The 27145-nt window shown below is 47.7% G+C and overlaps 1 protein-coding gene across 1 annotated transcript in view; it reads right to left on the reverse strand.

Annotated features, from left to right (window-relative positions):
- The window catches only part of LOC105087204 (procyclic form-specific polypeptide B-alpha-like), a 123592-nt gene extending 111164 nt beyond the window's left edge, over positions 1–12428 (reverse strand). The window contains exons 1-2 of the mRNA XM_064496811.1: positions 12352–12428; positions 11940–12196 (exon numbers count right to left, since the gene is read on the reverse strand). Of these exons, the coding sequence (XP_064352881.1) occupies positions 11940–12185 (246 nt within the window). The 5' untranslated portion in view covers positions 12186–12196; positions 12352–12428. The remainder of the gene's footprint in view (positions 1–11939; positions 12197–12351) is intronic.
- Between the last annotated feature and the right edge of the window lie 14717 nt (positions 12429–27145).

Below are 27145 nucleotides of genomic sequence, written 5' to 3' on the forward strand. Positions count from 1 at the left end.
AAAAGCAGGGTTCACATATTGCAAGTCAGAGGATTACTAGGAGCAGGAACACGAATACAAGGCCAAGAGCACTTTGGGTGAACAAGGCTGTTTGCTTCCTTTGGAAGGGCTGGTATCTCGAGGACCTCCCATATTCTAGAATAATCCTGAAAAAGAATGGTGGGCGTTTCTGTTTATCAGTCCAAAGTTTATCCTTCCCCGCCCCCTATTTACCAACAGTAATAAACAGTTTACAAAGCACTCAGCCACGAAATTTGAAATTACGTAATTCTGGTGGAAATTGTTATGACACGATTGGGTTCACGTTATTTTAAATTTTACGCATCGAGTGAAGCAATATTAGCTTGAATCACAAAATGTCGCAGATGCCTAATTTCAGTTCTCATAAAATGGGAGCCAAATTCTGAAGTCTGGAAGCCCAGGAAAGTCCACCCTCCGCCCCTTCCCCCACTCCTTCTGGGGAAGATGCTCGTCCCAGGACTCAGCTGCTGCATCCCTCAGCCATCGTGGACCAGTCAGAGCCTGGGCAAGTCCTCTCTGCTGGAATGTAAGGGACACTGCCATCCCCACACTCTCCTCCCTGCCTCAGACTGGACACACGTGGTCACCTGACCTTCAGGGATGGGAGGCCGTCAGAGGGAAGGAGTCCGGTGCCCTGACTCCCGGCATGATCACCGGGAAACATACACCTTGGGCTGTGATACAAATGAGAACGTTTTACTGTGTTTGAGACATTACACATCTTTAAGCCTTTTTATTTTTTTTATCAGTAGTTCCTCCTCTCATGACTAATAAAGAGTCCCTAGAGGAAAGTTACATGAAAAATTTGAGTCAATAAAACCAGACACGAGACGAAAAGAAAATCTAGATACGTAATCGCATCCCATTAGGAGAATTTTTTTTAGCTGAACCACCAGCATCCACTACCCTGTCCAGCTAGTGGATCCGACAGGTGTTATTAATGGCATAGAAAAAGACAAATTCTGAACCCATCACATGCAGGTGAAGTTTTACATCTCTATGTGAAAAGCCTAGGTTAGCATGGCTTCACTGGTTCAAAAAGGACCTTTGAAGAATCTCTAATTGAAGAATCTTTCCAAGTAACTGGCTACAGGAGTCCACCTTCTGGTGTCCACACCCCTGCGCGTCCCTGCCACACTGAACAGGGCTGACCTGTGCCCCCAACAGGGCTCTGTCCAGCTCACAGACACAGAACACAGACTTGTGGTTGCCAGAGGGGACAGGGTGGGAAGGGATAAACTGGGAGTTTGAGATTTGCAGATACTGACTACTATATACAAAATAAATAAACAAGTTTATGCTGTACAGCACACGGAAATATATTCAATAACTTGTAGTAGCTCAAGATGAAAAAGAATATGAAAATGAATATATGTATATTCATGCATGACTGAAATACGATGCTGGACACCAGAAATTGACACGTTGTAACTGACTAGACCTCAATTAAAAAAAAAAAAAATTGGGCACTGTCCACATGACCAAGAGTGACTTCCCAGACTAAGTCAGAAGGACACTGGCCCTTCCAGCTTCCTCTCTCTTGGAGGGCTTGTTCTGGAGGGGACACCTATGTGCTGTAGCTTCAGAAGAGACCCTGATCCAGAACCATTCACATAAGACGCTGGAATTCCTGACCTAAGGAAATTGTGTGAAATAATACATGTTTTGTTTGTTAAGCTGCTACATTTGGGGGTAATTTGCTACACAGCAAAGATAACTAATTCACTAGCCTCTTCCACAGACAGATACAGAGTGCTCGCTCTACTGCAGCTGAAAAGCTTTGAAATCTCTGATTCTTTTTTTTTTTTTACTGAAGTATAGTCAGTTAGAATGTGCCAATTTCTGGTGTCTAGCATCTCATCCCAGTCATGGGTATACATACATATATTCATTTTCATATTCTTTTTCATCATGAGCTACTGCAAGTTATTGAATATATTTCCCTGTGCTCTACAGAAGAAACTTACTTTTTATCTATTTTATATATAGCAGTCCAGAAAGAGGAAGAAAAATACCATATGATATCACTCATATGTGAAATTTTTCATTCTTAATGCTTCCTGGAAATAGGGGAAGAGGCGGTGCCGGACATCCTATAAGTGTTACGAGCTTTCTTCAGCTGAGTCTCATGGTGAAACCGGTTCCACAGACGCAACAGGCTCCTTCTAACAAGGCAGCAGAGGCTCTACTCATGAAGTTGTTTGTATGACACCTGCTCATATGGAAGCCAACGCAAAGGTGTGTGTGTGTGTGTGTGTATGTGTGTGTGTGAGAATGTCTGTGTGTGCACGTGTGCTGGCTGTTACAATTGAAGAAAACGTGGCTGATTCAACGGAGCAGAATCTTCATTCAGGGAATCGGAGACTATGTCTTGAAATGCTGATTTCTTTTTTGTCCCCACCTAATTCTTCACCAAATCTGAAGTCTAGCAAATATTAAAGAATGACTGGTATTTTTGTAGTAACCTAACAGACACTTTCAGATCATTTTCATGAACACTGCCTCACTTTTTAATAAAAAACAATTTGTAAACCTAAGGTTAACAGGGGGAAAAAGGGGTGGGAAGGGATAAATTGGGAATTTGAGGTTTGCAGATACTAACTACTATATGTAAAATAGATAAACAACAAGTTTATATTGTATAGTACAGGAGACTATATTCAATATCTTGTAGTAACTTATGGTGAAAAAGAAGAGGAAAAGGAATAAATGTATGTATACATATGACTGAAACATGATGCTGGACACCAGAAATTGACACACTGTAACGGACTGTACTTCAATAATAAAAAAAAAAGATCAACTTGTGTGTATAGGGTGCCCTTTTTTGCTTGTTGATGGCCTGAGACCAGCACTTAAGTGCCTCCTGCAGTGATTCCCAACCTGGAGTCTTTGAAGACGGTCCTGGAGTTGATTTTAATCCTGGTCTTTGCAAGGAACAGAACAGGAATGATGCATTTGCCTGAAATAAAGTTGCCTGGGGTGGACTCGCTGTGGGTCTGAGGGCCAGACTGAGCCTAGCCAGCACCTGCTTTGGGAAACAAAATGTTATTGGGACGCAACCACACCCGTTTATCTCCAGGTTGTGTATAACTCTGCAACAGCACAGTTTAGTGGCTGAGGCCCAGACTGCATGGCTCACAAAGCCAAAAATAGTTACTACCTGGCCCTTTGCAGACAAAGGTGGCCAACCTCAGAAATGAAGTATCACGCTCAAATTTCCCACGTCAGGCTGAGAACATTTTCACTGGAGCGAAGCCCTCCCCTGGCCATCTCACACAGACTGGTAGTTAATTTCTTGGTTTAATAAAGTTAACATCACAAGTTTGATTGAGTAAATTGTTTAAGATTTGGGGTGGAGGCAACAGAATTTTCCTTGTTAACCAAGAATTTCCTGCCTCAGGCTTACCAAAGTTAAAAATGGAATCTGGACAGCTCCTACACTTTAAACAGTTTTTTTTTTTTTTTAATTGAAGTACAGTCAGTTACAATGTGTCAGTTTCTGGTGTCCAGCATCATGTCCCCGTCATGCATATACACACATATATTCCTTTTCATGTTCTTTTATATTATAGGTTACTGCAAGATACTGAATATGGTTCCCAGAAGAAGCTTGTTGTTTATCTATTTTACATATAGTAGTTAGTATCTGCAAATCCCCAACTCCCAATTTATCCCTTCCCACCCCCTTTCCCTTTGGTACTTTTAACAGTTTTTACAACATAGTGATTCACAATTTTTAAAGGTTATATTCCACTTATAATTATTATAAAATATTTGCTCGATCCCCTGTGTTGTGTGAACTATCCTGGTAGCTTATTTATTTCACACATAGTAGTTTGTACCTTTTAATCTCCTACCCCTATCTTGCCCCTCCCCACAAATAAAGTTTTATTAGAACACACACACACACACACACACACTCACCAGTTTTTAGAGCCATCAGGCAAGCTGAAGCAGCTTTCTTCCAACACAACTTACTTCGTTGGACACCAATACTTCACAGGGCTAACTGTCTTGGCTGGAGACTGTGTTTTTGAAAAGAGAACATGTAAACTATTTGGGATACAATGTTTTTCTTGATTTGAAAAGTCGTAACTTGGATTAATAAATATTGTACAAGGCAGGAAAATGCTTGTAGCAAAATCTAATAAGAGTGTTAACAGCCACAGGATTTGAATTCACTGATTTGGAAACACAAAGCATACATACTCGGGCACAGAGAGAATCTTTGTTACAGTCGAAGAAAATTATTTTTAGGGAACAGGAGTCCTATGTCCCCACATCAAGGCGGCAGAAAGAGTCTTAATGAGCGTCAGTTTCGCTAAAAAAGCAAGGGCGATGCTTGGAATTCTTGGTGTTAAGAACTTTCTCCTCAGACCTGTCTCTTAGAATTAGATCCGACCAAAGGGTGAATTCACAGACTGGGGGGTTCTGATGACTCTCTAACAAGGAAAAGGCTTAGATGTTATCTGTCTAAATCTTCCCTGCAAAATATTACCCTCATGAAGCATATACAAAGGCAAGGCCAGAAAATCTAGAACATTCTCTAGGCCAGGGTTTCCAACCCAGGCAGTGCTGACAAGGGGGCCGGATGGTTCACTGTGGGAGCATTGGGGGACAGGCAGCAGCATCCTTGGCTTCTGCCCAAAAGATGCCAAGGGTGCCCCACCCCCGGGGGACAACCAAAATCACTTGCAGGTATTCCTGGATGTCCCAGGCGGGCAGAGGGAAGACAAACCTGTCCCCGCTTGAGAACCACGGCTCTAGAGGAGAGTCGGTTAGACCTTCAGCTTGCCCAAAGCTGGTTCTTTCATTCAATCTCTACAAATCAACTTATCCACAGCGATGGAAGCAAAATTTGTTCCCTTCTCCGATGAAGCGGGCGCACGTCTTGTTAGTTTCCATCACTGCCACGCAGGGAAGGAGAATGATCTCTTCCTCGGAAAATTCCTCTGAGCTCGTTTCTCTGGTTGTCATGTCTCCCCCTGCAGGACCCAGATGCCCTCCCAGGTCTGATCAACACGTCCAGGGAGGCACCCACAGACAGACCCACATTGCAACCCAGCATCCTCGCGCCCCGCCCTGAGTCGGCAGCAGCGAAGGGTGCCCCCTTGTAACTGATCAGGGCCCAAAACTCAGCCGCCAGCACTTGCCCAAGAGTCCCCTGAGATGGCGTGTCACCTGGGCCACACTGCACGGTAACAGAATTTCTTACGACAGTGCCAGCAGTCGAATGCGCGTCTTTTCCTTGATTCTTTTAAATCCCCAATTCAATTACCTCGCTCATTTTTCTGATGAATCATCAGCAGAGAGCAAGGCCGTTTTCCAGACAGTGCGGTGAGCCTCAGCTGGAACACAGCTTCTGGAGGATTCTGCTTTACCTACTTGGCACCAGACAGACACTCAGTCTGGCTCTGAAGAAGGCTAGACCTTCCTACTTAATCCGGCATGAGATTAACCCTTGAGAGAACTTCTAGGTTCTCAAAGACAGCGCTTACACAGCTGAGGAGAAAATAATATGGGAGAAAAATGAAACTATACACCGGAGCCCAAGTGGGGGTGTTAGCTGACCGTTGCGTCTCTATGTCTGATGGCCTCAGAGATGCAAATCTCTGCTAGACGCTGCAATTAAATTGGTGCATCCAAATCCAGACTTTGCATGCATTCTCAAACATCACAGCAGCAGTAAACTGCTAGGTCCTCAGGGTTGCTTTTCCCTCCAGAAGTTCCTTAACTCAAAAGGTGGGGTGAGGGGGTTATCTGCAGAGGAACACAAAGGAACCCTTTGGGGGTAATGGAAACCTTCCACATCCTGTTTGGGGTGGTGGCTACACAGGTGTATACATTTGTCAAAACTCATTGAACTGCATGCTTTAAAAGGGTGAATTTTACTAGCTATAGAGTATATGCCAATAAATCTTTCTTTAGAAAGAAAACAGATTTTCTTCCACGACGGCTACACCAAACCACATTCCCACCAGCAGTATAGGAGGGTTCCCTTTTCTCCACAGCCTCTCCAGCAGTTATTGTTGGTGGACTTTTGAATGATGGCCATTGTGGAAAACAGTATGGAGAGTCCTCAAAAGATTAAAAACAGACTTACCATGTGATCCAGCCATTCCACTCCTGGGCATATATCCAGAGGGAAACTTAATTCAAAAAGACACATGCACCCCAATGCTCACAGCAGCCAAGACATGGAAACACTCTAAATGTCCATCAACAGATGACTGGATAAAGAAGTTGTGATACATTTATACAATGGAATACTACTCAGCCATAAAAAAGAATAAAATGCCATTTGCTGCAACATGGATGGCCCTACAGAATGTCATTCTAAGTGAAGTAAGTCAGAAAGAGAAAGAAAAATACCATATGTGAAATCTAAAACAATGACAAATGAACTTATTTACAAAACAGAAACAGACTCACAGACATAGAAAACAAACTTACAGTTACCAGGGGGAAGAGAGTGGGAAGGGATAAATTGGGAGTTTGAGGTTTACAGATACTAATATATATAAAGCAGATAAACAATAAGTTTACATTGTACAGCACAGAGAACTATATTCAATATCTTGTAGTAACTTATGGTGAAAAAGAATATGAAAACGAATATATGTGTATGTTCATGTAGGACTGAAGCACTGTGCTGGGCACCAGAAATTGACAACATTGTAAACTGACTATCCTTCAACAAAAATATATATACATAAATACAAAGAAGATAGATTGTCAACTCTAGGGGCTGTAACCTGGGGACAGGCAGCCAGTTTGGGAAAGGGGTGGAGATGGGAGCCAGGGAAGGATGGACAAGCCGCCTGTTCTCATGAACAGGACGCAGCCTGGGCCTTCGGTTATGGGGAGGCAAACCACGGAGAAGGTGTCACTCACTGGCCAGTGTCCCTGCGTGTCCCACAGTCTCCTTTCACCGGGCTACTCCTGGGCCCTGTGAGACAGGCCAACGCTGTATCTTAGAAATGTGTGAAGTGGCCCCACCTGTAAAGAGTGTGCTCCGCCTGCTACTGCCCTGGTTTCTGGCCAAGCTCCAGAAGGCTTTAAGACAACATCTACAAGGGAAGACAGCCCCCTTCTCTGAGAAAATGCATCCTTCTTAGCACCGATTTCAACGCTGCCCATTTATTTGTTCTTTTTTGTGCTTCAATGTCCTTTATTCATGAAATGATGTAATATCTTCTTCTGGTCACACAATAAATACAAGTGAATTCCATTCCTGTCTCCTCACTTTCTTTTAAATGTACTGATTGGTGAAATTCCCACATCAGGGAACCTTCCTGGGCCATGGAAACAGGCGCAAACCTCCACTCTGGACCTACTCTTTAGCAAAGAATGTCCGAACTCCCTGCCACGCCATCACTTGGCCTCCGCGGTAAATCCACCCCCAGGGAGAGCTCCCGCAGCCAGTGAAGGAGAGAACCAAGATCACGTGTGGTCTTCCTGATTTCACTCTTAAGAGGCTTTTTTTAAAAATTTTTTTTTTTATTTACTTTTTTCCTGGAAGGGGGTGGCGAGGTAATTAGGTTTACTTATTTATCTTTCGAGGAGGGACTGGGGATTGAACCCAGGACAGCCTGCATGCTAAGCATGGGCTCTAGCCCTTGAGCTACATCCTTCCCCTTTTAATTTCACTTTTAATCAGAAAGCCAACCCCCGATCACAGCAGAATCCTACCTACTCAGGGCAAGTGTCTGCCTCTGTGCCGGGAGTCACAGTTCACCTGGCGAACACAGCACAGAAAGGAAAGGGCTTCCGTTATTTTTCATGCCAGGAACCAACCCCCGAGGGGTCAGGCATCAGAATGAACTGGCTGGGTTTTATCAATCGCCTTTTTTCCTCTACCTGCCACTTGAGACTTTGCTATCCTCTGTGTACTGACAAACCCTATCTTACCTGGAGCAGGAGTGCCCTCCGGGATAAAATAAGAGACTAGCACACACACACACACACCCACCTGCCAGTTAACAGCACTTAAGAGCTTTGCCAAAGGTACCCCTCCCATGGGGCTCACTGCAGCCTCCACCCTGCCTGCCTTCAGGAGCTGTTCCTACCACCAGAAAAAGGGTGAATCGTTAAATCTGAAGTTAAATGTAACTCTTAAATACCCTCTCATGGAGCTTTTCAGGTGTTAAAAAAAAAACAAAAACTCTTACCTCCTTGAAGGATAGAATGAAAAACATCCACATGTTACACATTCACTCAAAAAACATTGGACGCACTTCCCTAACAGTAATGCACCCGTGTTAATTTCTTTACTGCAATTTACAGACCATGATTAAGCAGGATGTTAGCATTAACATGAAGCTGGATCAGTGGTATGTGGAAACTCCCTGTCTTATCTTTCCCATTCTTCTATAAATCTGAAATTATTTCAAAATGAAAAGGCTTTTAAAAACGGGCTGCATGAGAGACTGCCAACAGCATTCTCTGGAAAATTAGCAGTTTAGGACAGCATTGCTGATGGAATGGAAGTCAGGTGAGTCTTGAGTCAAGCCCATCGCTGAAGCATCACTGGGAGCTCTCTAGTCCACAATCACAAGATTATCTTGCAAACCAGGGCTTTAGTAAGAGCTGAACTAGAGAAGAGAGTTTGGTCATGTGACCTGATGGCTGTACACACAAATACACACCTCTACACAAAACATCACAGCAGATGGTGTGTGTGTGTCTGTGTGTGTGTCAGAGAGAGAGACAGAGGAGTGGGGGGAAGCAGAACCCACACATTCGTGTAAGCAACTAGCTAACACAGATAGAATAAGAAATGGGGGTGTTTCAACACAAAGGAACCTTAAAAAAAACTTTTTCACTAGAAATTGACACATTGCAACTGACTATACTTCAATCTGGAAAAAAAAAAAAAAAAAAAAACTTTTTCCAAACCAAGTTTCAGAACATTCAAGTGTTATTTAGGGTAAGCAGAGCATCTCAGAAAGGTTTTAAAAGTCATTTAAAGGATGAAATATTATGGGCAATAGAGAACCCTGCAAGATGGTTTTGGGGATGGTCCAGTCCAGGGGTGAGAAGACTGGGAAGGTGTCTCACTCAAGGGGAGTGACCGCTTCATCTTCACCTCTTCAGACTGGGAGGAAAGAGTTTGTCGGTTTGGAGAACTTCTTTTCAGACATGACGAAGTTCTCGAGATCCTAGGTGAGCAAACCTCTCACCAGGACCTCGCGGGGGTCACCACGTTGTCTTTGGATGTCACCGCAAGGAGAGGAGACTGCCTCTCAGAGGGTTGGAGATAAGCCTGCCTTTAAAGCCCAGGGGAGGAAGAGATGGTCTGGGGTCTTCTCCAATTCATGGGATGGGAGCACACACAGCATGGAGCTGCTGTAACATTTCTCTGAAGAACAGTTAGTTAGAAAGAGGAATCAAGCAATGTTATTCTAGGAACAGACAGTGCCAGTCATGTCATGAGATGCTGGCCTAAAAAAAATCTCCTAACAGATCCAAAGTCTCTTCCAGAGACTTTCTGAGGACGCATGGCCATGAACCTGCAATTTTGAAGACAAGCTCATCTGGCACTAAGCTCCGATTTCTTTTCCAATAAGAGAACTGGGGTAAAGTCATGGGAAAATTAAATCATGGCCCCCAACCAGATTCTGGAAAAAAAAAAAAAGTCACTACTTTCCTCACACTTGTGGGTAGAGGAAAGGGGGAGATAGCACCCCAAAATCCCCCCAATTTGGTAAAACCACCTTCTGCTTTATCCATTTGTTTTTCCAGTTATATTTTAGCAGAATAATTTGATCAGACACCCAAAGGCCTTCCCACTAATGAAAAAAGAACTTGCTAAGAAAAATCAATGTGTAAGTTGCCTTCAGATCCATCAGAGACTAAAAGAGTTATTAAAGTCTGGAACAGAGCAACCGCCCTCCGACTCTTAGAAGGACCAGTCGGAGCGGAGCAGAGACGAGCAAAGGGTTAACACAGCTGATTTCGGGGCAAAGAGAAGGAGGCATCGTCATTTTTTAAGGCAAACACCTGGAGGGGAAAAAAAAGTGGTATGTTGTTTCCAGCTCCAGAAATTGCAGACACACAGAAAGCAAATCACATCAGGGGAATATTCAGTTCCCTGCACATGCTAATTAACGAAATGTCATCAACCCACTTCCAGGCCTCTCCTCACCTGCTGTGTACTTGCAGGGCACTGCCTGCCTGGCTCCTCACAACCCGCAGAACATCAGACAGTCTGCACGGCGCATCCCAAGGAAACAAGTAAGCGCAGATTTTTGTTGATGGCAGGATTTCTCTTGCTCAGGGCAAACGAACCAACCATGTGGGTGTGGGCAGCCCTGGCTGGAGATTTTAATCATGCCCCACACCTATTTTGTGAAAGGGCCTGAAAGTTCGATTAGGTCCTATGATGCTCAGTGAGGGTTATTTCACAAAACTGAGTGCAGTCATTGGCAGTAGTAAATATGCAGTCATGACGGAATTCAATTTTCATGAAATTGAGTGTGGCTGAAAAGCCGAGGACGTCAGGATATTAAAAATGTCTCATGGTTTTACCATGTAAATCTTGCCCGCATCACCCAGGTCCAGTCTAGAGGGTGTTCCAATGCCAGTTCCTTGCTGGAATGCCACTGAAATTATAATATTGATTTTGGTAGATAAACGACACTGTCAGCCCTTCGCTCAGTATCACCATGCAAAAGCATTCTGAGCATTCACAAATACCAACTTGTTACAGTGAGCCTGTCTCCAAGGACAGAAAGGCCACACTCAACATGATCCCGGCACGCTTTGGGTATTTGTTTAGTCCACTGGCACCTTGGGAGAGATCCAACAGAGAGCAGGGCACCCTCCCAGGGGAGGCACTTCACGACACACAATTCTTCCCTCACGGGGAACAGAGGCTGTCTCCCTGCACACGTCCTTCAGTGAACCAGAATGAGAAAGTGTCCTGACTGCCTCTTCCTTGGTTCCAATATTCTGATTTGTTGGACCAACTTTTCCCCAACATTAAGCAGCCAGTTTCAAAATGGATTGACAAATACGTGTAATCCACCGGGTAGAGATACCAGGGCGCAACGCTAGCTTCCGCGAAACTGAACTCCGTGTATGGAAGAAAGAAAACCCTGCTCAGAGCCACAGCGGTCATCAGCAGACTCTAATAACATTATCGAGGCATTACTTTCTATGCATTTCCTTTCCTTGACAATTTTCTCAACAGAACAAACAGCAGCCCCTGAAAATGGCATTTGAGCCATTTCCTAGTGGAATCCAATTACCTAAGGAGGGAGTTATCCACAGTGAGTAGCCGCTATCCCCTGCTCCACAATGACACAGCAGGGCTGCCAGGATGTCCTGGGCTCACCTGCTGCCAGGCACTGGGTCCCTGCCCTCCCCAGAGGGAGGATGCCAGGTTGGGAGCAGGACCTCCGGCTCAGAGCCGGGAAAGGCAGCGCTCACCATTCTGCAAAAGAGCCAAACTTTGCTCCCACTGTTTCCATCTTTAGGTTGATGTCCCCTCCCTCCAAGGAGTCTCAGAAGCCACTTGGCAGCCCCTGAAGACATAGGCTTCCCCTTGACCTAGATCATCTAAATAAGCCCTGGTGACACGGTGCGGGCAAGCGGAGGTCTCTCCATCCTGCTCTCCTGAGGTGCTGCGCGCTGCCGTGGCACCACATCGCATGGACCAGAAGACTTTTCTCGGCACGCACAACACTGCGTTCGGAAACCGGGGCAGACTTCTGCACCCGCCTTCCCGTTCAGAAAGTCACTATCGCCCATCGATGGACTCCCTTCCACCGCACGCCTTCCCCGCATCTGCAACCCCCACCACCACACGGACTGGAAGGGGGTGGGGGAGCGGAGGGGTTAAAGTGACAGCCACCCCTAGAGCGCCCATGTTCCGTTCGAAAGGTGTCACAGCGCCAACGCGGTGGACCTACCTTGCCCTCTCCCTTCTCGCCGTTGGGGCTCGCCTCGGGATCGTCGCTGTCCTCGGCGCCGGCACTCTCGCCGGGCAGTTCATCCGGAGCCAGCTGCGGCGGCGGCGGCGGCGGCGGCGGCGGCTGGGGCTGGGGCGGCGGCTGGGGCTGGGGCGGCGGTGGCGGCGCCTGGCAGGCTCCGCCAGCCCCCTGGGAGCGGGGGATGGGCTCCGGGCGCGGAGAAACTCCCTCAACATCCATCTCCATCTTCCCATTCACTGGAGGGCAAGACAAAAGCGGAGCGCGGACTTGGCAGCGGCGCCCGGCGGCTGCTCAGCTGCCCGCGGCACGCATGGCTCGCCGAGGAGGGGCCGCCTCCCGCGCGCCCTCCCTCCCGCCACCCTTCGCCCGCGCGCCCCGCAGCTCGGCTCACCGCTGGGCTCGGGCACCGGCGGCGCCGGGGCCGGGGAGCGCGAGCCGCGGGTGGCCGCGCGTCCTTGGAGCGGTGGCCTTCGGGCGCCCCCGGCAGTCCTGCTAAGCCGAGCGCATCCCGGCGGCGGAGACGCCTCCCAGCCGCGCGCCCAGCCCCGGGGCCGCTCGGGGACTCGCTCCCCAGCCCGGCCTCCTGATCTCGGTTGCTTTCGGCCTCTCCGGGGGCCGCTCGGCGTCTCCCCTCCCCTCCAAGCTCTGAGCAAAGTTACTGGAAGAACAATCACACCCCCGAGATGCACGGGCGAAACTGACAAGAGTCGGGTAGGTCAGGTGTAAGCGATATCTGCCGTCCCCGCCCGCTGACCCGGCGCCGACCCCTCACCCTTGCCCTCTCCCGACGCGGAGCTGGGAGGAAGGCAGGGCTTGCCTGGAAGAGAAGGCAACCCTGCAAGGAGGGGAGCTGGCGGAGGGCCGCCGGCCGGTGCGCCCACCCCAACCCCAGCGACCCCCACCGCCACGCCGGCCCCGGGCCCCTCCCGCGCTCCCTCCCGCGGCCGCGCGGGTCCCCAGGGTCACCCCTCCCGCGCGCGCGAGAGCATCCCCGCGCTCCCGCGCCGCCGCGGCCCCGCGCCACCCCGCCGGCGCCCGAGGACCGCGGAGGCGGCGACAAATGCCAGGCAGGAAATTCACCTACCCTCGCCTCGGGCCCGGTCGCGGGCTGGCACCGGGGAGGGGTGGGGCCCGGCGCCCAGGGCGAGGAGGCGACTTGGACCGCGCGCCCGAGTTTGGCGTAAAGGTCGGCGGCGGAGGGTCGGAGCGGGAGGCGGAGGCAGAGGCAGAGGCGAGAGGTCGCTGCCCGGCATCCGCTCCAGGTGCCCGCGGTGGGCGCCGGCTCCCGGCCAGCTCTCCTGCGCTTGGAAGGGCGTCCTCGGGCCGGCAGGGACCCCAGACCGGGCGGTGAGCTGCGTCTGTAAATCTGGATAGATAGGACAAGGGTAGACTTGGGAATTCTTAAATCAGGTGATTAGGATGACTTCTAAATTTAGCACTACTCGGTCCCGGGGAGTAGCTCCCAACTTCAGGGAAACAGCTACGGCGACTCTGCGCGCCCAGGAGGGACCTTCCAGCCTTGGAGAGAAACAGCGGGTTATTAAGAATCTGTTTAATATTAAATAGAGCCCATTGTTCTGGGCTTTGAGTTCTGTAATGCCCCCAAATGGATCAGCCAGATAAATGAACTATTCATGCATTTCTTAGCATGGGTGGCTTTTTTCCCCTAGCATATAATGCATCACGGATAACGCTTGCCTATGAGACTAGAAAGGTAAATTCACCTCGTGACGGCTTTGCATTAACTTAAAGACAACTTTTATATTTCCAAGCCGCACTGCCCCAATAGATGCAATTACACAAAAACATAACGTTAGGTTCCCGTCCTTCAAGGCAGCCTCTTCATCTCTGCCTCTGCCTCTGTGTGTGACAGAAATTAATTGCCACTTTAATTGAATCAGTGCAGAGAGCCAATCTGGATAATGCAATGTGAACATGCTTTTGGAAGGAAAAGTTGGGAGACGAAATAACTCAGTCCTCTTTTTCTTCAAAATGTCGAAAAATTAGATTGCAAGCTCATTTGCTAAATTGGGAACTTGTGACAAATAAAAAGGAACTTGCTTTTAGTCTGAGATTCACTGTACTTTTTCAATGACATTATGGCGGTTTACGTAGTAATGTACCAGCCAAGGAAATACAGAGCTTTGTGCCTTTAAAAGAAGTTACTTACTCCATTTCGTCCCTGGTACATTGTAATAAATCAATTCTTATAGTATTTTTATAATGGTAAATTAGATCATCTGTGTAAAGTACTTAGCAGAGTGCCTTAGGGCATAATAAGCTTTCATTGTCTGTTTTACTGAAAACAGTAGGATGACAGAAATTCACCATGAGCACTCGTCTGAGGACCTCCATTAAGGAAGAAGAAATTGCCAGTTTAATTAATCTTTTTATATCAATTATTCCACAAGATTTTTGGTATCTTCAAAGAATGAAGCCCCTTCCAAAAGCTGGAATCAAGTCAGTGGTGTTCTGTGAAATCAAGTTTTGAATTTGACAGATTTTCCTTTTACAGTGTAGAAATAAAAATTACATGTCAGTTCCAACAGGAGCTGGAATCACTGACTGGTAAATTATTATTCTTCCATGCTTGTTAGTTCCAAAATGTGTTTGGGAACTTCTTTCGAGGCTTCAGTGAAGAGTAAATCAAAAATAAAGATACAATACTTCAACTAAATTTTTTCTAAATTTAAGCAAGTGCTGGTAAAGTGTCCCATTGTTAAATGCAAATATTTTTCCTTTCTCTGCCCTTCTGTTTTTGGGGGACACAGAAGATTTTTTTTTTTTTTTTTGCATCTGTCATAAGTAAATACGGGCTCAGAAAATATATTACATTTCAAAACTGTTGATTGCACCTAATTATGCATGTAAATTGCTACTTCAAGCGCAGAGACAGCTTGCAACATTTTGAAAATTTTGCTCTAGTACTCATCTGAGGTATTTGTTACTGTTTTCCTTTTGCCTTAAATGACTTCATTTCACCCATTAGCTTTCCATTAATGAGGGGTCTGTGAATAATTCTGACCTTCCGATGTCTCTTTTCGATGATTCAAATTCGTAAATCAGCACTTTCGGCAAAATCACCCTTATTATGGTTTATACCGGGCCATTTGATTTTTTGAGTCACTGAAGTGAGAGTTCACAAAAAGGTAGCCTGGAAGAGTTATCTAATCCCTTGCTACTCAAAATGTTAGTCACTGGACAGGCAGCATCCTGACACCTGTATTGTCAGAAAGACGAAGCCCAGCCCCAGGCTTACTGTGCATTTTAACAAGATCTCCAACTGATTCCTACCATATTCAAGTTTGAGAAGCACTGCTCTAACGCATACCATAATTGGCCTTTCTCTATTATGATTCTTTGGCACTGACGCCATAAAAGACCACTCGGGAAGACTTATCAGGGAAATGCAATCATAGAAACTTTTTTTTTTTTTTTGGTCAAGACATTATGGTCACTTCCCATTCTCCCTGGGATGTGAGTGTTGCATGATGAAAAATTGCATAAATTAAGAATGTATCTATATTGTATATCTCTCATCATGAATTAGAAATATGCAATTTCCTAAAATCAAAAGGAATAAACCAACAAGGGGAATAACACTTTATCTTGAATAATAAATGTTATGCAAACATGTGGAACTGATTCTTAAAAGAACTTGGTTAATCTTGACCTTCTGCTGGAGACGGGAAAGTCCAGTTTCCAATCTGCTGGGAATATTGATAGGCTCTGTTACCATGCAACCGGAAACCACCGAGTTGGCGTCTGTGCAATGACAGTCTATTGAAGCGCCAATAATTAGGCATAAGAATGGACTAAAATACATGCCCCGGTGTTTTTAGGGACTAGCAGAACTTGATGCTTTGAAGAATTTCAAGATCAATCAATTATTACTTTTAAAGGCGATCTGGAACGGTAGTTCTCACCTGTAATATACATGAAATCACCTGGGGAATCTCCCTGGAAGGCAGATTCTGACTCTGCAGGATCAGGTTGAAACCCGAGAATCTGCATTTCTAACAAACTTCCTGATGAGGCCAGTGTTTCTGGTCCTCAGGCCCCATCGACTTGCTTTACCTCCATTGATAGTTCTCAGACTTTAATCAGTTGGCGAGCTTTTTAAAATTTTCAGTGCCCAGACTACACCCCAGACAAGTTAAGTTAGAACCTCTGGCTCTAGTGTTTAGACCCCAGGGGGTTACAGTGTGGAGCCAAGATCGGGAATCAGCGATGTAAATCTGTGCTTCCCCGAGCATTGCCTCCAAGACCAGCGACACAGCGTCACTAGGGAGAGGGTTACAATGCTGACTCACAAGCCCCACCCCAGACCCACGGGGTCAGTACCTGCACTGTAAGCTCTCCCCGTGCTGTGTCTGCACATTTCAAGTTCAAGCAGCACGGCTCTAGCTTAGCCCCAGGGGCCAAGGAGGTGGCCCGCAACCAGAAGCGACTGACCAACCGACCATAATTCCTTCACCTATTGGCTCTTCACAGAGCTACACCAGTTCTGAGAAGCTTTCACAACCCTGACAGCTAAAGTTTCCATTGATAAGCGGCCTCTTCGAGCATCCCTGGCTGTTTTCATCACTGTAGTTGGCAGCACTGGCCCACAGGACTTCCTGCAACGACAGAAATGTGCTGGGTCCCTGCTCTCCAGTAGGAGCCACCAGCCACAAGTGGCTACTGAGCACGTGAATTCACAGCCAATGTGACTGAGACATTTTTCATTTTATTTCCTTTTAATTGATTTAAATGTAAATGACCTCCTATGGTTGTTGGGTGCCCCCCCACCCCGTACTGGACCCAGCAACCCCCCCCCCCGGAGTAACCATCCTCTGCGGTCCTGTCTCCAACTCCCAGGTTGCACGCAGCCCTGCCTGCTCAGCTTTTGTACACGATAATCCCCAGCGAATGCGCCAAGATGACAAACATCTGCCTTGCCACCTCATCTACATAATAAGTCACATTATGCTTATTATTTTGAATGAGAGGAGTTTAACTTGAATTAAATGCCACCCAAAGTTGTCAAAACCTTTTTCATAGCATTCGTAATGACGTGGCTTTAATTTCACAGCCTTTTCAAACATCAGCAGACATGGGGTGCTTTGGGAACTGCCTTAAGAGCAAGAGACAAAAGAGGAAATGGATTCAGGGTAGAAGACAGAGCCCCCCACAAGCATCTTATTGGTACCCAGTAGAAAATTCCCTAAATTAAGAGTGTATCTATGTTGAAGGCAAGTATCAAATCTCAAAGATTCCTCTCAAAATGGAAGATGAGATACAAACAAAGGGGGAAATCAAGGAGTTAAGGTGCCAGAAAATGGCAAGTGAAACTCAAAAGAGAAGTTACCCTGAACATGAATACCTATTAATCTGTGGGATCCATAGAAAGGGAGGGGCGTGGAGGAGAGAGGTGGGGCGTGGTATAGAGGAGAAGGGCATGACATAGAGGAGAGGGGCTGCTATGGAGAAGGGGCAGGGAGAAGAGGGGTGGGGTGTGGGGCAGGGAGGAGATGGGTGGGGTGTTGAGGGGGCAGGGCGTGGAGGAGATGGGAGGGGCATGGAGAGGGGCGTGGCATAGAGGAGAGGGCGGGTACGGAGAACGGGTGGGGAGGAGAGGGGCAGGGCGTGGAGGAGGTGGGTGTGGCATTGGGTGGGGCATGGAGAGGGGCGTGGCATAGAGGAGAGGGGTGGGTATGGAGAACAGGCGGGGAGGAGGTGGGGCGTGGCAGAGAGGGATGGGGTTGGGACTGGGAGGAGGGGTTGAGGGGGTGGGGTGTGGAAGGCTTGGGCGGGGTGTGAAGAAGAGGGGTGGGGCGTGGAGGGGTGGGCGTGGCATAGAGGAGAGGGGCGGGGTGTGGCAGAGAGGGATGGGGTATGGGACGGGGAGGGGGGTTTTGAGAGGGTGGGGCGTGGACAACTTGGGCGGGGCGTGGGGGGTGGGCGTGGCATAGAGGGGAGGGGCGGGTATGGATAAGAGGCAGGGCATGGAGGAGAGGAGCGAGGGGCGGGGACAAAAATCCCGGTGACTAGAAACAGGCCGCAGCCCCCGGAGTCTCCCCCAGGGTGAGAGTAACAGCACCACCGCCCACCATCACAACAGCGCAGCCACCAACTATTAACTGGGCTCCGTGCAAGCTCCCGAATGCCCGGTCAGGCGGGTCTGGACGGGAAGAGAGATTATTCAGGGCACGTTATTTGAACCGACACGTCTCACGGTAAAGATAAGCAAATCCCCACCGGAGAGGGAAGAGGAGAGTGTTAAACTACAGTCAGCCCTTCCCTCGACTGAGAAGGTGACTGGGCACAGCCTACCTTGTACCCGGAGGCTAACACCAGGGAAAGGTTTCCTCGAGGTCTGTGCCGCGCCCGGCTGCGCGGCTGCCGACCGGGTACCATGTGACTCGGCTGTGCCCACGGAGAAACGCGTAGCCAAGGGCAACAGCCTCACTCCGGAGGACGGTCACTTCTTAGCAACTGAAACCAGTGAACACACAGCTGTTGTCGTCCTCGGGGAAGAAACTCCAGGGGACTTCAGACAACAGGCTTCCAGGGGTTTGGCCATGAGCTCAGACCCTCATTCAGGCACCTGAAGACCTCCCCTCACCCCCGCCAGGCACTCCTTTTCTTTGGAAACTGAGGGCAAATGTCGTCACGATCCACATCAATCCAGCTCAGAAGGGAGCAGGAAGAATGACAATGAAAGAAGAAAATGTACAGTCCCCTCGCTGATGGACTAAAGTTCTAACTTCAGGGAGCTTTATGGATGTCCCCTGCCTAACAGCGCGGCTTGTTACAATGAAGTCACAGCCCCCGCCCTTGTCCTGGGCAATGCTTGCAGGATCTCCCACCCTTCCCTCGTTCACACACACACACGTTTCTTGGCTGAAGTTATAGGTGTAGTTTACCAACAGAAGGAGCCGCAGGGATCCTGAACTTAAGTTCTGGGTCACCTGAGAATATTCCAGGAGATTGCAGTTTTGAGAGCGGTGGGCCTTGCAAGGTGGAAGCAATTCTGTCTAGGGCTTTTTGGCTTGTCCAGAATGACGGTTTGGCTGAGTTGGTCCTAGACTTGACCTGTGCCAAAATATCCCCTTTGTTACTGGTTAAGTCAGGTGGGAGGAGGTAGCTGGTATCTGAAGACAAATGTTCTTCTTGTTTCTGAGCTCTGGGATCAGACAAATCCACACATCAGACCCTCTCCTGGAGCCCAGAGACGAAAGGAGAGACTCCAGAAAGGCACTGTGAACTCCCCACACGTGGAGAGCAACCTCAGAAATGGAGAAGAAGTGTTAATCCTCCCAAGTGAATTCTGTTTCACTCTCAGCCCGAACCCACATCCCGTGACCCAATGCCATTCACTGCCTGGTACCCTGGTGATGGGAGGAGATCTGGGAGCCCACCCTGGACAGCTCCACATCCCACCTCCTGCATCACTCATGGGTCCTGGGGGGTCACCAGGCCACCATCAGCTCTGCCAGTCCCCCTCCCTCAACTGTGGAACTGACTTACTGGGTGTGAGACGTGGTTGGTCAGAATTAACATTCCTCTTGCAAGCTCTCCAGAATGACACCCCTGCCCCGGTTCTCATTAGCATCAAGCCCATATTCACTGAGCAAACCAGAAATTGGACGAGGTGGAAAGCTGGCAGAGGTGATGCTCTAACAAGTGCCTTTTATCTTACAAGTGCCTAATAAATATTACATTTTCGTAATTTGGCTTTTTAAACCAGAAATTATCTTTCATTCCCTCTCAGCATTTATTTCAGAAGACCCATCAAATGCCGTGCCTTGTGCGTGGTGGGAACTAAATAAATGTTTGAGAATGAATATTAGAAACCTTTTAGGTGAAGGCTTAGAAATGACTTTGCATCTCATCTTGGAAAATGTAGTCCTCAGAAAAGTCAAACAAGAATAGGCTTTTTGGAAACTGGGTTTTCACTGTGGACTTACTGTGATCATGTTTGTATCAACACCATTGAAACACTGCAGGAGGGTAAGTGTCTGAGTCTCCATTCTCTTTTTTTTTTTAATGAATCAAGGAACCTACAATTCCTTTCAGCTCAAAGACTCTGAAATAACAATAGGAGATATTTTCTGATCAGTTAGTTGCGCTCAGAAAGCATCCAATGATCAAGTGATGGGGGAACCCTCTCTAGTTTGGAATGATACTCTTTGATTTTTCATCTATTACTCAGCAAATCTCTTCCACTGTTTCTGAACCACGGCCAGTGGTCTCCCAGTCATCATGTCCTTTGTCTGTAACTTTGCTTTTCATTTTGGGTCCAGGGTATAAGCAATGTGTACAACTACAGTAACAATTAGGCAAGACATGCCAGGGAACCAGGAAGTTAAATGTAAATATGAAATCCACAGAGATGGTGTTGTGTGCCCATCTGCGATGCCATGACGTGCTCCAGCCCTGACATCTCTCCTGAAGCCAGCTCCACTGTAGGATCGTATATTCGAATTTTCCAGAACCTGAATTCACAAAGCTCTTGGTTAAAACCAAGCCTGACTGACCTTAGCCTTCGTGATTTACATGAGCAGCACCGTTCTTCCTAATCACCGGTGCCCACCGAGCAGCTCACCTGAGCCTGGACTCCTCCCGTTCCCAGCGCCCCCACTGTCGGCGCTCAGACCTCCTCATCCTGCTCATCAAATCCTTGATTCATTCTTTCAAGAATAGGAATTGAGCATCTACTATGTAATTGATCCTACTTTGGTTGTATTGTTAACTAGTGATGGAGATACAATAGTACACACACACACACACACACAAATGTGTGGGAAATATATATATATTTCTATATAGACATACTGTCTTTGCCATCAAGTAGCTTAGAGGTTTATGCTGAAAGAACAGACAAATCAAAGACAAGTCACAATTGTTACAAGCATTCTATTCCAAGTAAATGCAGGGTGCTGAGGTTCCAAAGAAAAGGAACATTAACCTGGGTTTTGGATTTGGTGAGTGAAGAGGGAGGGTGTGAGCTCTGATCCAAGTCTGAAGGAACAGTAGTTTCTTCCATCAGAGCTCACACGTGACAAATGGAAGTCAAAACCAAGCGACACAGAACGCCGTTCAGCTCAGGCTGACTTTGAACTGATCGCTGAGACACAGTCTCTGAAGGATGCTCTGTTCAAATGCCTTTCTCCATAGGCTGTGTTTGAATGTGTACAACCTGGAGAAGGGAAATTCATTTCATTGTGATTAACCAGGATCACTGAGCCCTGTGATGCTGGGAAGTCAATGTAGGGAGATTTTCCAAATTCTTTACAGGAATTAGAAGGGGGGTGTGGGGTTCTCCTGCCACCCACACCCAGCTGTGTGCTGGGGCAGCTGTACCCCTGTGGTTCTCACTCCCCCCAGGTACCCCGATTCTGGGATGTGGTACCACACCCTCCCTGCCTTGGACCTGCAGCCCTGGGGGCAGCCCTGCCTCGCCCTCTCACTGACCTCTCCTGGGCTCAGCATCCCCTGGCCCCCACCCCCTAAGTGACACCTTCTATCACAATCTTTTCTATTTGAAAGACTGGCGTGGTGTCAGGTTTCCTGGCTGGGCTCTGCCTGATAAAACCAGCTAGCTCCTTTCAAGCAATGAGTTTTAACCATGGCACAAGTCATTTGCTGCAAACTTGACCATCTTAATCACCCAGGTTACAGTTCCTTTTATTGGAACCTCAGCACCCTGCGTTTACTTGGACTAGAACGCTTGATCTTAATCACTAAGTACATTCACGTGGTTCTGATGCAGGAAAAACAGGTGTGGGGCGTGAGGAGGGCCAGTCCCAGGCTTCGGTGGAGCCCCTGGGACGGGCCCCGCCAAGCGTGGGTCCTTGGCTTCACGTAGGAAAGAGTTCAAGAGCGAGCCACAGTTGAGTGAAGGTAGATTTATTCAGAGAGATACATCGAAAGGCAAGAGAAAGGCCATGAGCTGTGGGGGTTGGGTGCTCAGATTAAAAGTAGGTACACACTCCATAGACAGAGTGCAGCCATCTCCGAATGGGCAGAGAGAGGCGGCTTCGAGGCACCGTGTTGCTAGTTTTTATGGGCTCAGTGGCTTCATATGCTAGTAAGTGGAAGGACCAGTCTAACTAGCCTGGGGAAGGGGCTGGGATTCCCAGGAAGTTGGCCATTTCCCACCCTGTGACCTTCTGTGGCCAGCCTTGGGGCTGCCGTGGCGCCTGTGGGCGTGTTACTCACCATGTTACTATTGCAATGGGCGTATAATGAAGCTCAAGGTCTACCAGAAGTCAAATCTCCCGCCATGGGGGTTGAGTCTTCCACCATTTTGATGTTAATTGCTGCATCATTCCTTGAATGGCTGCGCCCTGCCCCCTTCCTGTCTCAGTTCTTCAACCTTCACCCCACCCTCCCCTTAATCCACCTCGAGAACTCTTCTCATTTGCAAAACTGAAACTCTGCCCCCAGGAAACAGTGACTCCTCATTGCCCCTCCCCCGTTGGCCCCGGGCAACCACCCATCTGCTTTCTGTATGAAGCTGACGCCCTGGGTGCCTCCTTCCGTGGTTTATGGCCCTTCACATAAGGTCCTCAAGTCTCATCTATGCTGTAGCACGTGCTGAGTTTCCTTCCTTTTTAAGAATAAACACCATCCTGTCGTAGGTATATACCATATTCTGTTCATCCATTCATCTGCTGATGGACACTTAGCGATTATGACTAACACGGCTGGCGATGTAGGCGTACAAATATCTCTTTGAGTCCCTGATTTCCGTTCTTTTGGGCCTACACCCAGAGCTCGAAAGGCTGGATCAGATGGGAATTCTATTTTTAGTTTATTGAAGATTGTTTTCCATAGTGGCTGCACCGTGTCGCAGTCTCCCTCACAGCCCACGGGGGTTCTAATTTCTCCACATGCTCGTCAACACTGGGTATTTTCTGTCTTTCTGATAGTAGCCAGCCTTGTGGGAGGACGGTGGTTTCTCACTGTGGGTTATAGCTCATTTTAATACCAGAGCAGTTGGCTCCGAGAGGCCGAGATCAAGACTCAGCCTTGTCCTCAAATCCTACGCTGGGCACAAAACCTATTGCTCTTTTACGTTTTATTATAAGTTTAAGTAAGAGACTTGCCAACGCCCAACACTGAGGCCTGGGGTGGGGATGTTGACATAAGACGGGTCTTCTTCAAGTCCCACCTCAGTGACTCTATGACCTTGGACAAGTCTGTTGGCCTTTCTCTCTGACCCCATCATTTCATTGTGAATCGTAGCCCCTGCTGCACACAGCTAGAAAAATTACGTTTTTCCTATATATTTACTTTTGCTAGATCTTCTTAGCTTTAAATATTTGATGCTTCATACCTTGCTGGCTTGTTTGTAGAATTAAAACTTCACAAGCTTTTGTTGACCGAGTATCAGTAACAAGAACTGAAAATGTGCATGTTGCTTTCCCTGGCGGCAGAGCTTCAGAGAGGTGACTAAGAGTCCATGTCCCTGAGGTCTGATCATATAATTTCAAATCCTAACCCCACCACCATGGGACATGGGTGACTTTGGAAAGTTACCTCAATTATTAAAGTTCTCTGGGTCTCAAATTCCCCATCTGTAACATGGGTACAGTCCCTGTTCCTCTCCGTTTGGCTTGTTGCGGGGATAAAATGATCAAATGACCTCAAGTGTTTCCTTCTCACACTGATAAAGACACATCAGGGATTACTAGACTCCATTTGAGGGGGGGGCAATAATTAGGTTTACTAATTTATTTTTAAAGGAGACACCGGGGATCGAACCCAGGACCTCGTGCATGCTAAGCATGCGCTCTACCACTGAGCTGCACCCTCCACCCTAGACTCCATTTTAATTGCAAATTTAAAATCTTAATGGACCGACTCTTGAAAGAGCCCTTGACGCTTTTCATCCCATAGAGACGATTCCAGCTTGGCTGTTACGACACGTGGATAAAGGTGAAAAGGACACTTCTGCCCCAATCTGGAGCCCTCCCCTGCTTTCCCCAAACTCCAGGGCGCACGGGAACATGGTATCAAGTCAGGTCGCCTGCCCGTGGGGGTTGGACGAGCCCCGAGGGCCTGGTCTCCCCTCCGCAGGCTCGGATGGCGGGGCTCCCGGGCACTGTGGGTCCTGTGCAGTCCAGGAGGGCAGAAATCCAGGTCTGACTAACAACCCCAAACCCAGCCGAGCATGGACTTCTTACAGCAGCACTTCTGTTCAACCACAGTCCCCAGCTCTCAGCAGGAAGGACTAGCGCGCCTGATTCATTCACTTCTTCCCTGAGAGAGACAGGAAGGCATCCCATCTCCCTTGTGCATTTCTCCATTCATCCCACAAGCCTTTCCCGACGGCCCGTGCCAGGCGCTGAGTAAAGAGACCAGAAATACAAGACACGGCTCTAACCCTTGCGAGCTCGGGAGCCTGGGAACCCAAGGGGCCCGCTCAGCCTCAGGGGTTCCAGAGGAGACGTTAACAAGGAAGAGTGAAAGGGAGGGTGTGTGATGTTCTAGGTGGGAAGGACACTGGGGACAGGGACATGGAGGGTGAGAGGCACGTGGCAGGACCTCCAGCGTGCACAGGAGAAATGATCGGGTGATGGAGGGTTGGCTGCGTCCAGATTATGAAGGCACGTCGGTGTCATGGAAGGAGTTCAGATCTTAGACCACCTGCGCTGCGGAGGGTGGTTGGGGCGGGGGGTTAAGTTGGAAGTCAGAAGAGTTAGGAGATGTCTCTGATGACCCTGTAAAGAAGAGTGAGACTCGAAGGTGAGGAGACCAACCAGGACACCCCAGCAGTAACAGAAGCAAGGAATACAATTTTGACACAGTCAGTGGCCACAGAAAGGAAGAGAAAGCTCTGAATTCTAAATCAGAATCAGAAAGTATGACCAAGAGGACTGGGTGAGTGATTAGGTGTGCTTGCTGTTTCTAAATGAGGAGTCCCAAGACCACCGGGCAAACCATAATACCCTCTGACCACGTGTGCGCACAACACGCACGATTCGAAACGATGGTCAAAGTAAGAGTAAACTCCACGTGCCGCATAGTGGTCAGGTTTCACCCAGGGCTGACCCACTGTACCATCAGCTACGCCCCGGAGTGTCAGGGACCAACAGACTCTGTGGAATTCCTGTGGAGGAGAAAACAGGAGAAACCCAAACCTTCGACATGGTGCGCATTTTTGCTTCTATGTTAACAGCGTTCCTCACTCTGAAGGTTCCCTCGAGTCGTGTGTCATGAAATTAAGACATGTTCTTCTGTGTGAGACCTCAAACATCCAAAGATTCTATTTTCCATTGTCTCTAAGCAACTCTTCACTTATCCGTGTCCAGCCAATTAGAACCCATTGGTTTTATTTTGTGGGATCACCAGGCAAGTATGTTCCCTAACCTCCTTGAGGAATCCAGTCCAGGTCTTAAAGCCCTTCCCATGATGAAAACCCTGCTGGTGACTACAGTCACTTTCTCCTATGACCAGGTAAGTCTGTCCCCTTGTGTCACTTGGAGTGTGCTGCAGGAAAGCTGGGTACCAAAGGCAAAGACTTGCCATGGATTGGACTGGATGAACGATGATGATTTCTCCCTCAGAGGTCAAAGCAAGGTGAGTTACAATAATTTGCCGAAAATTACACTTCCCAGGTTCCAGAGCGAATCACTCACCACTTGTAAAGAAATGGACCTTGGTTTACAGTGGGAGAAATAATGGCCCGGGGCAGCTCTGAGATTGTATATATATTTCGGATAAGGCAACCATTTGGGATTATGTCATTGAAACACACTATGGGAGAACACAACTAGCATATGTTTTATAGTCATTTCCTGTGTCTAAGAAGGTCTTGGTAAGTTGGATGACTGGCACTTTCCCTGGTCAAGTGTTGGCCACTTGTTGAGAAGATAGCAGCCTGGGCCATAGGTATTAGACGATTAGAATCCAGTGTTGGAACACAGGGAAACAAAACAGGAGATAAGGACTGAAACACAGAGTCAGTTCAAGGCTGAAACCCAAAAGGAAGTCCAAGCTATTTGTTTCAGTAAAGATGTTTGGGGCTGCGAGCAACCAAAAACAACTCAAACTAGTTTAACAACATAGGATTATATTCAGTAGCAAAGACATAGAAACAACCTAAATGTCCATTGACAGATGAGTTGGATAAAGAGGCTGCGGTGCATTTATACAATGGAATACTACTCAGCCATAAAAAAGAATAAAGTAACGCCATCTCCCACAACATGGATGGACTTGGACTTGGAGATCATCATTCTAAGTGAAGTAAGCCAGAAAGGGAAAGGTAAATATCATATGATATCATTCATATGTGAAATCGAAAAGAAAAGACACCAATGAACTCATCTACAAAACAGAAATAGATTCACAGACGTAGTAAACAAACTTATGGTTACCGGAGGGAACGGGGGTGAGAAGGGATAAATTGGGAGTTTGAGATTTGAAAATATTAAGTACCATATATAAAATAGATAAAAAAACAAATTTCTTCTGTACAGCACAGGGAACTATATTCAATATCTTGTAGTAACCTCTAATGAAAAAGAATATGAAAACAAATATATGTGTGTGTATATATATATATATAGTATGACTGAAACATGACTCTGCACACTAGAAATTGACACATTGAAACTGACTATACTTCAATTACAAAAACCACACGTGAGATTTATTGGTCCACGGAACTACAATGTCTCAAATTGTGCAGTTCATGGCACAGGTTGAACTGGGCTCGGCTTCATTTCATTACTGTTCTCTTGGACCCGTCTTCCTCTGTTGTATCATCTTTATCCTCAGGCTAGCTCTCCAATTATTAGACTAAATTAAGTCACGTACCCTTCCAGGAAGCAGTCACCATGGCCAGCAGAAGAGGATGATCTGATTGACGTGAGCCAATCATGTCCTGCCCCGGGTCTGGGCGTGGTGGCCAGTCCCACCGAACCACCTGCCTGTCCCAGCAGAAAGGGGCGGGGTAGACCCTGGAGAGGCACCAGTGCCCATTGCAATGCCCGCTGAGTCGGTGGGCATGGAAGCCGGAGGGTGACGCCAGAGAAGAGGAAAGCAAAAAAACCCTGAATTCAAAACAGTTCTGGCTCCAGCACCCGACTCGATGCCCAGGGCACCAGAGACCCTCACGCTGGAACAAAGCCAGCTTCAGAAAGCAGGTTGATTTTGTCCTTCTGGCTGTGACGGGTACCCTGGAATAA

Source organism: Camelus dromedarius, chromosome 17 (genome assembly GCF_036321535.1).
Source record: "Camelus dromedarius isolate mCamDro1 chromosome 17, mCamDro1.pat, whole genome shotgun sequence".
Taxonomy (NCBI): Eukaryota; Metazoa; Chordata; class Mammalia; order Artiodactyla; family Camelidae; genus Camelus; species Camelus dromedarius.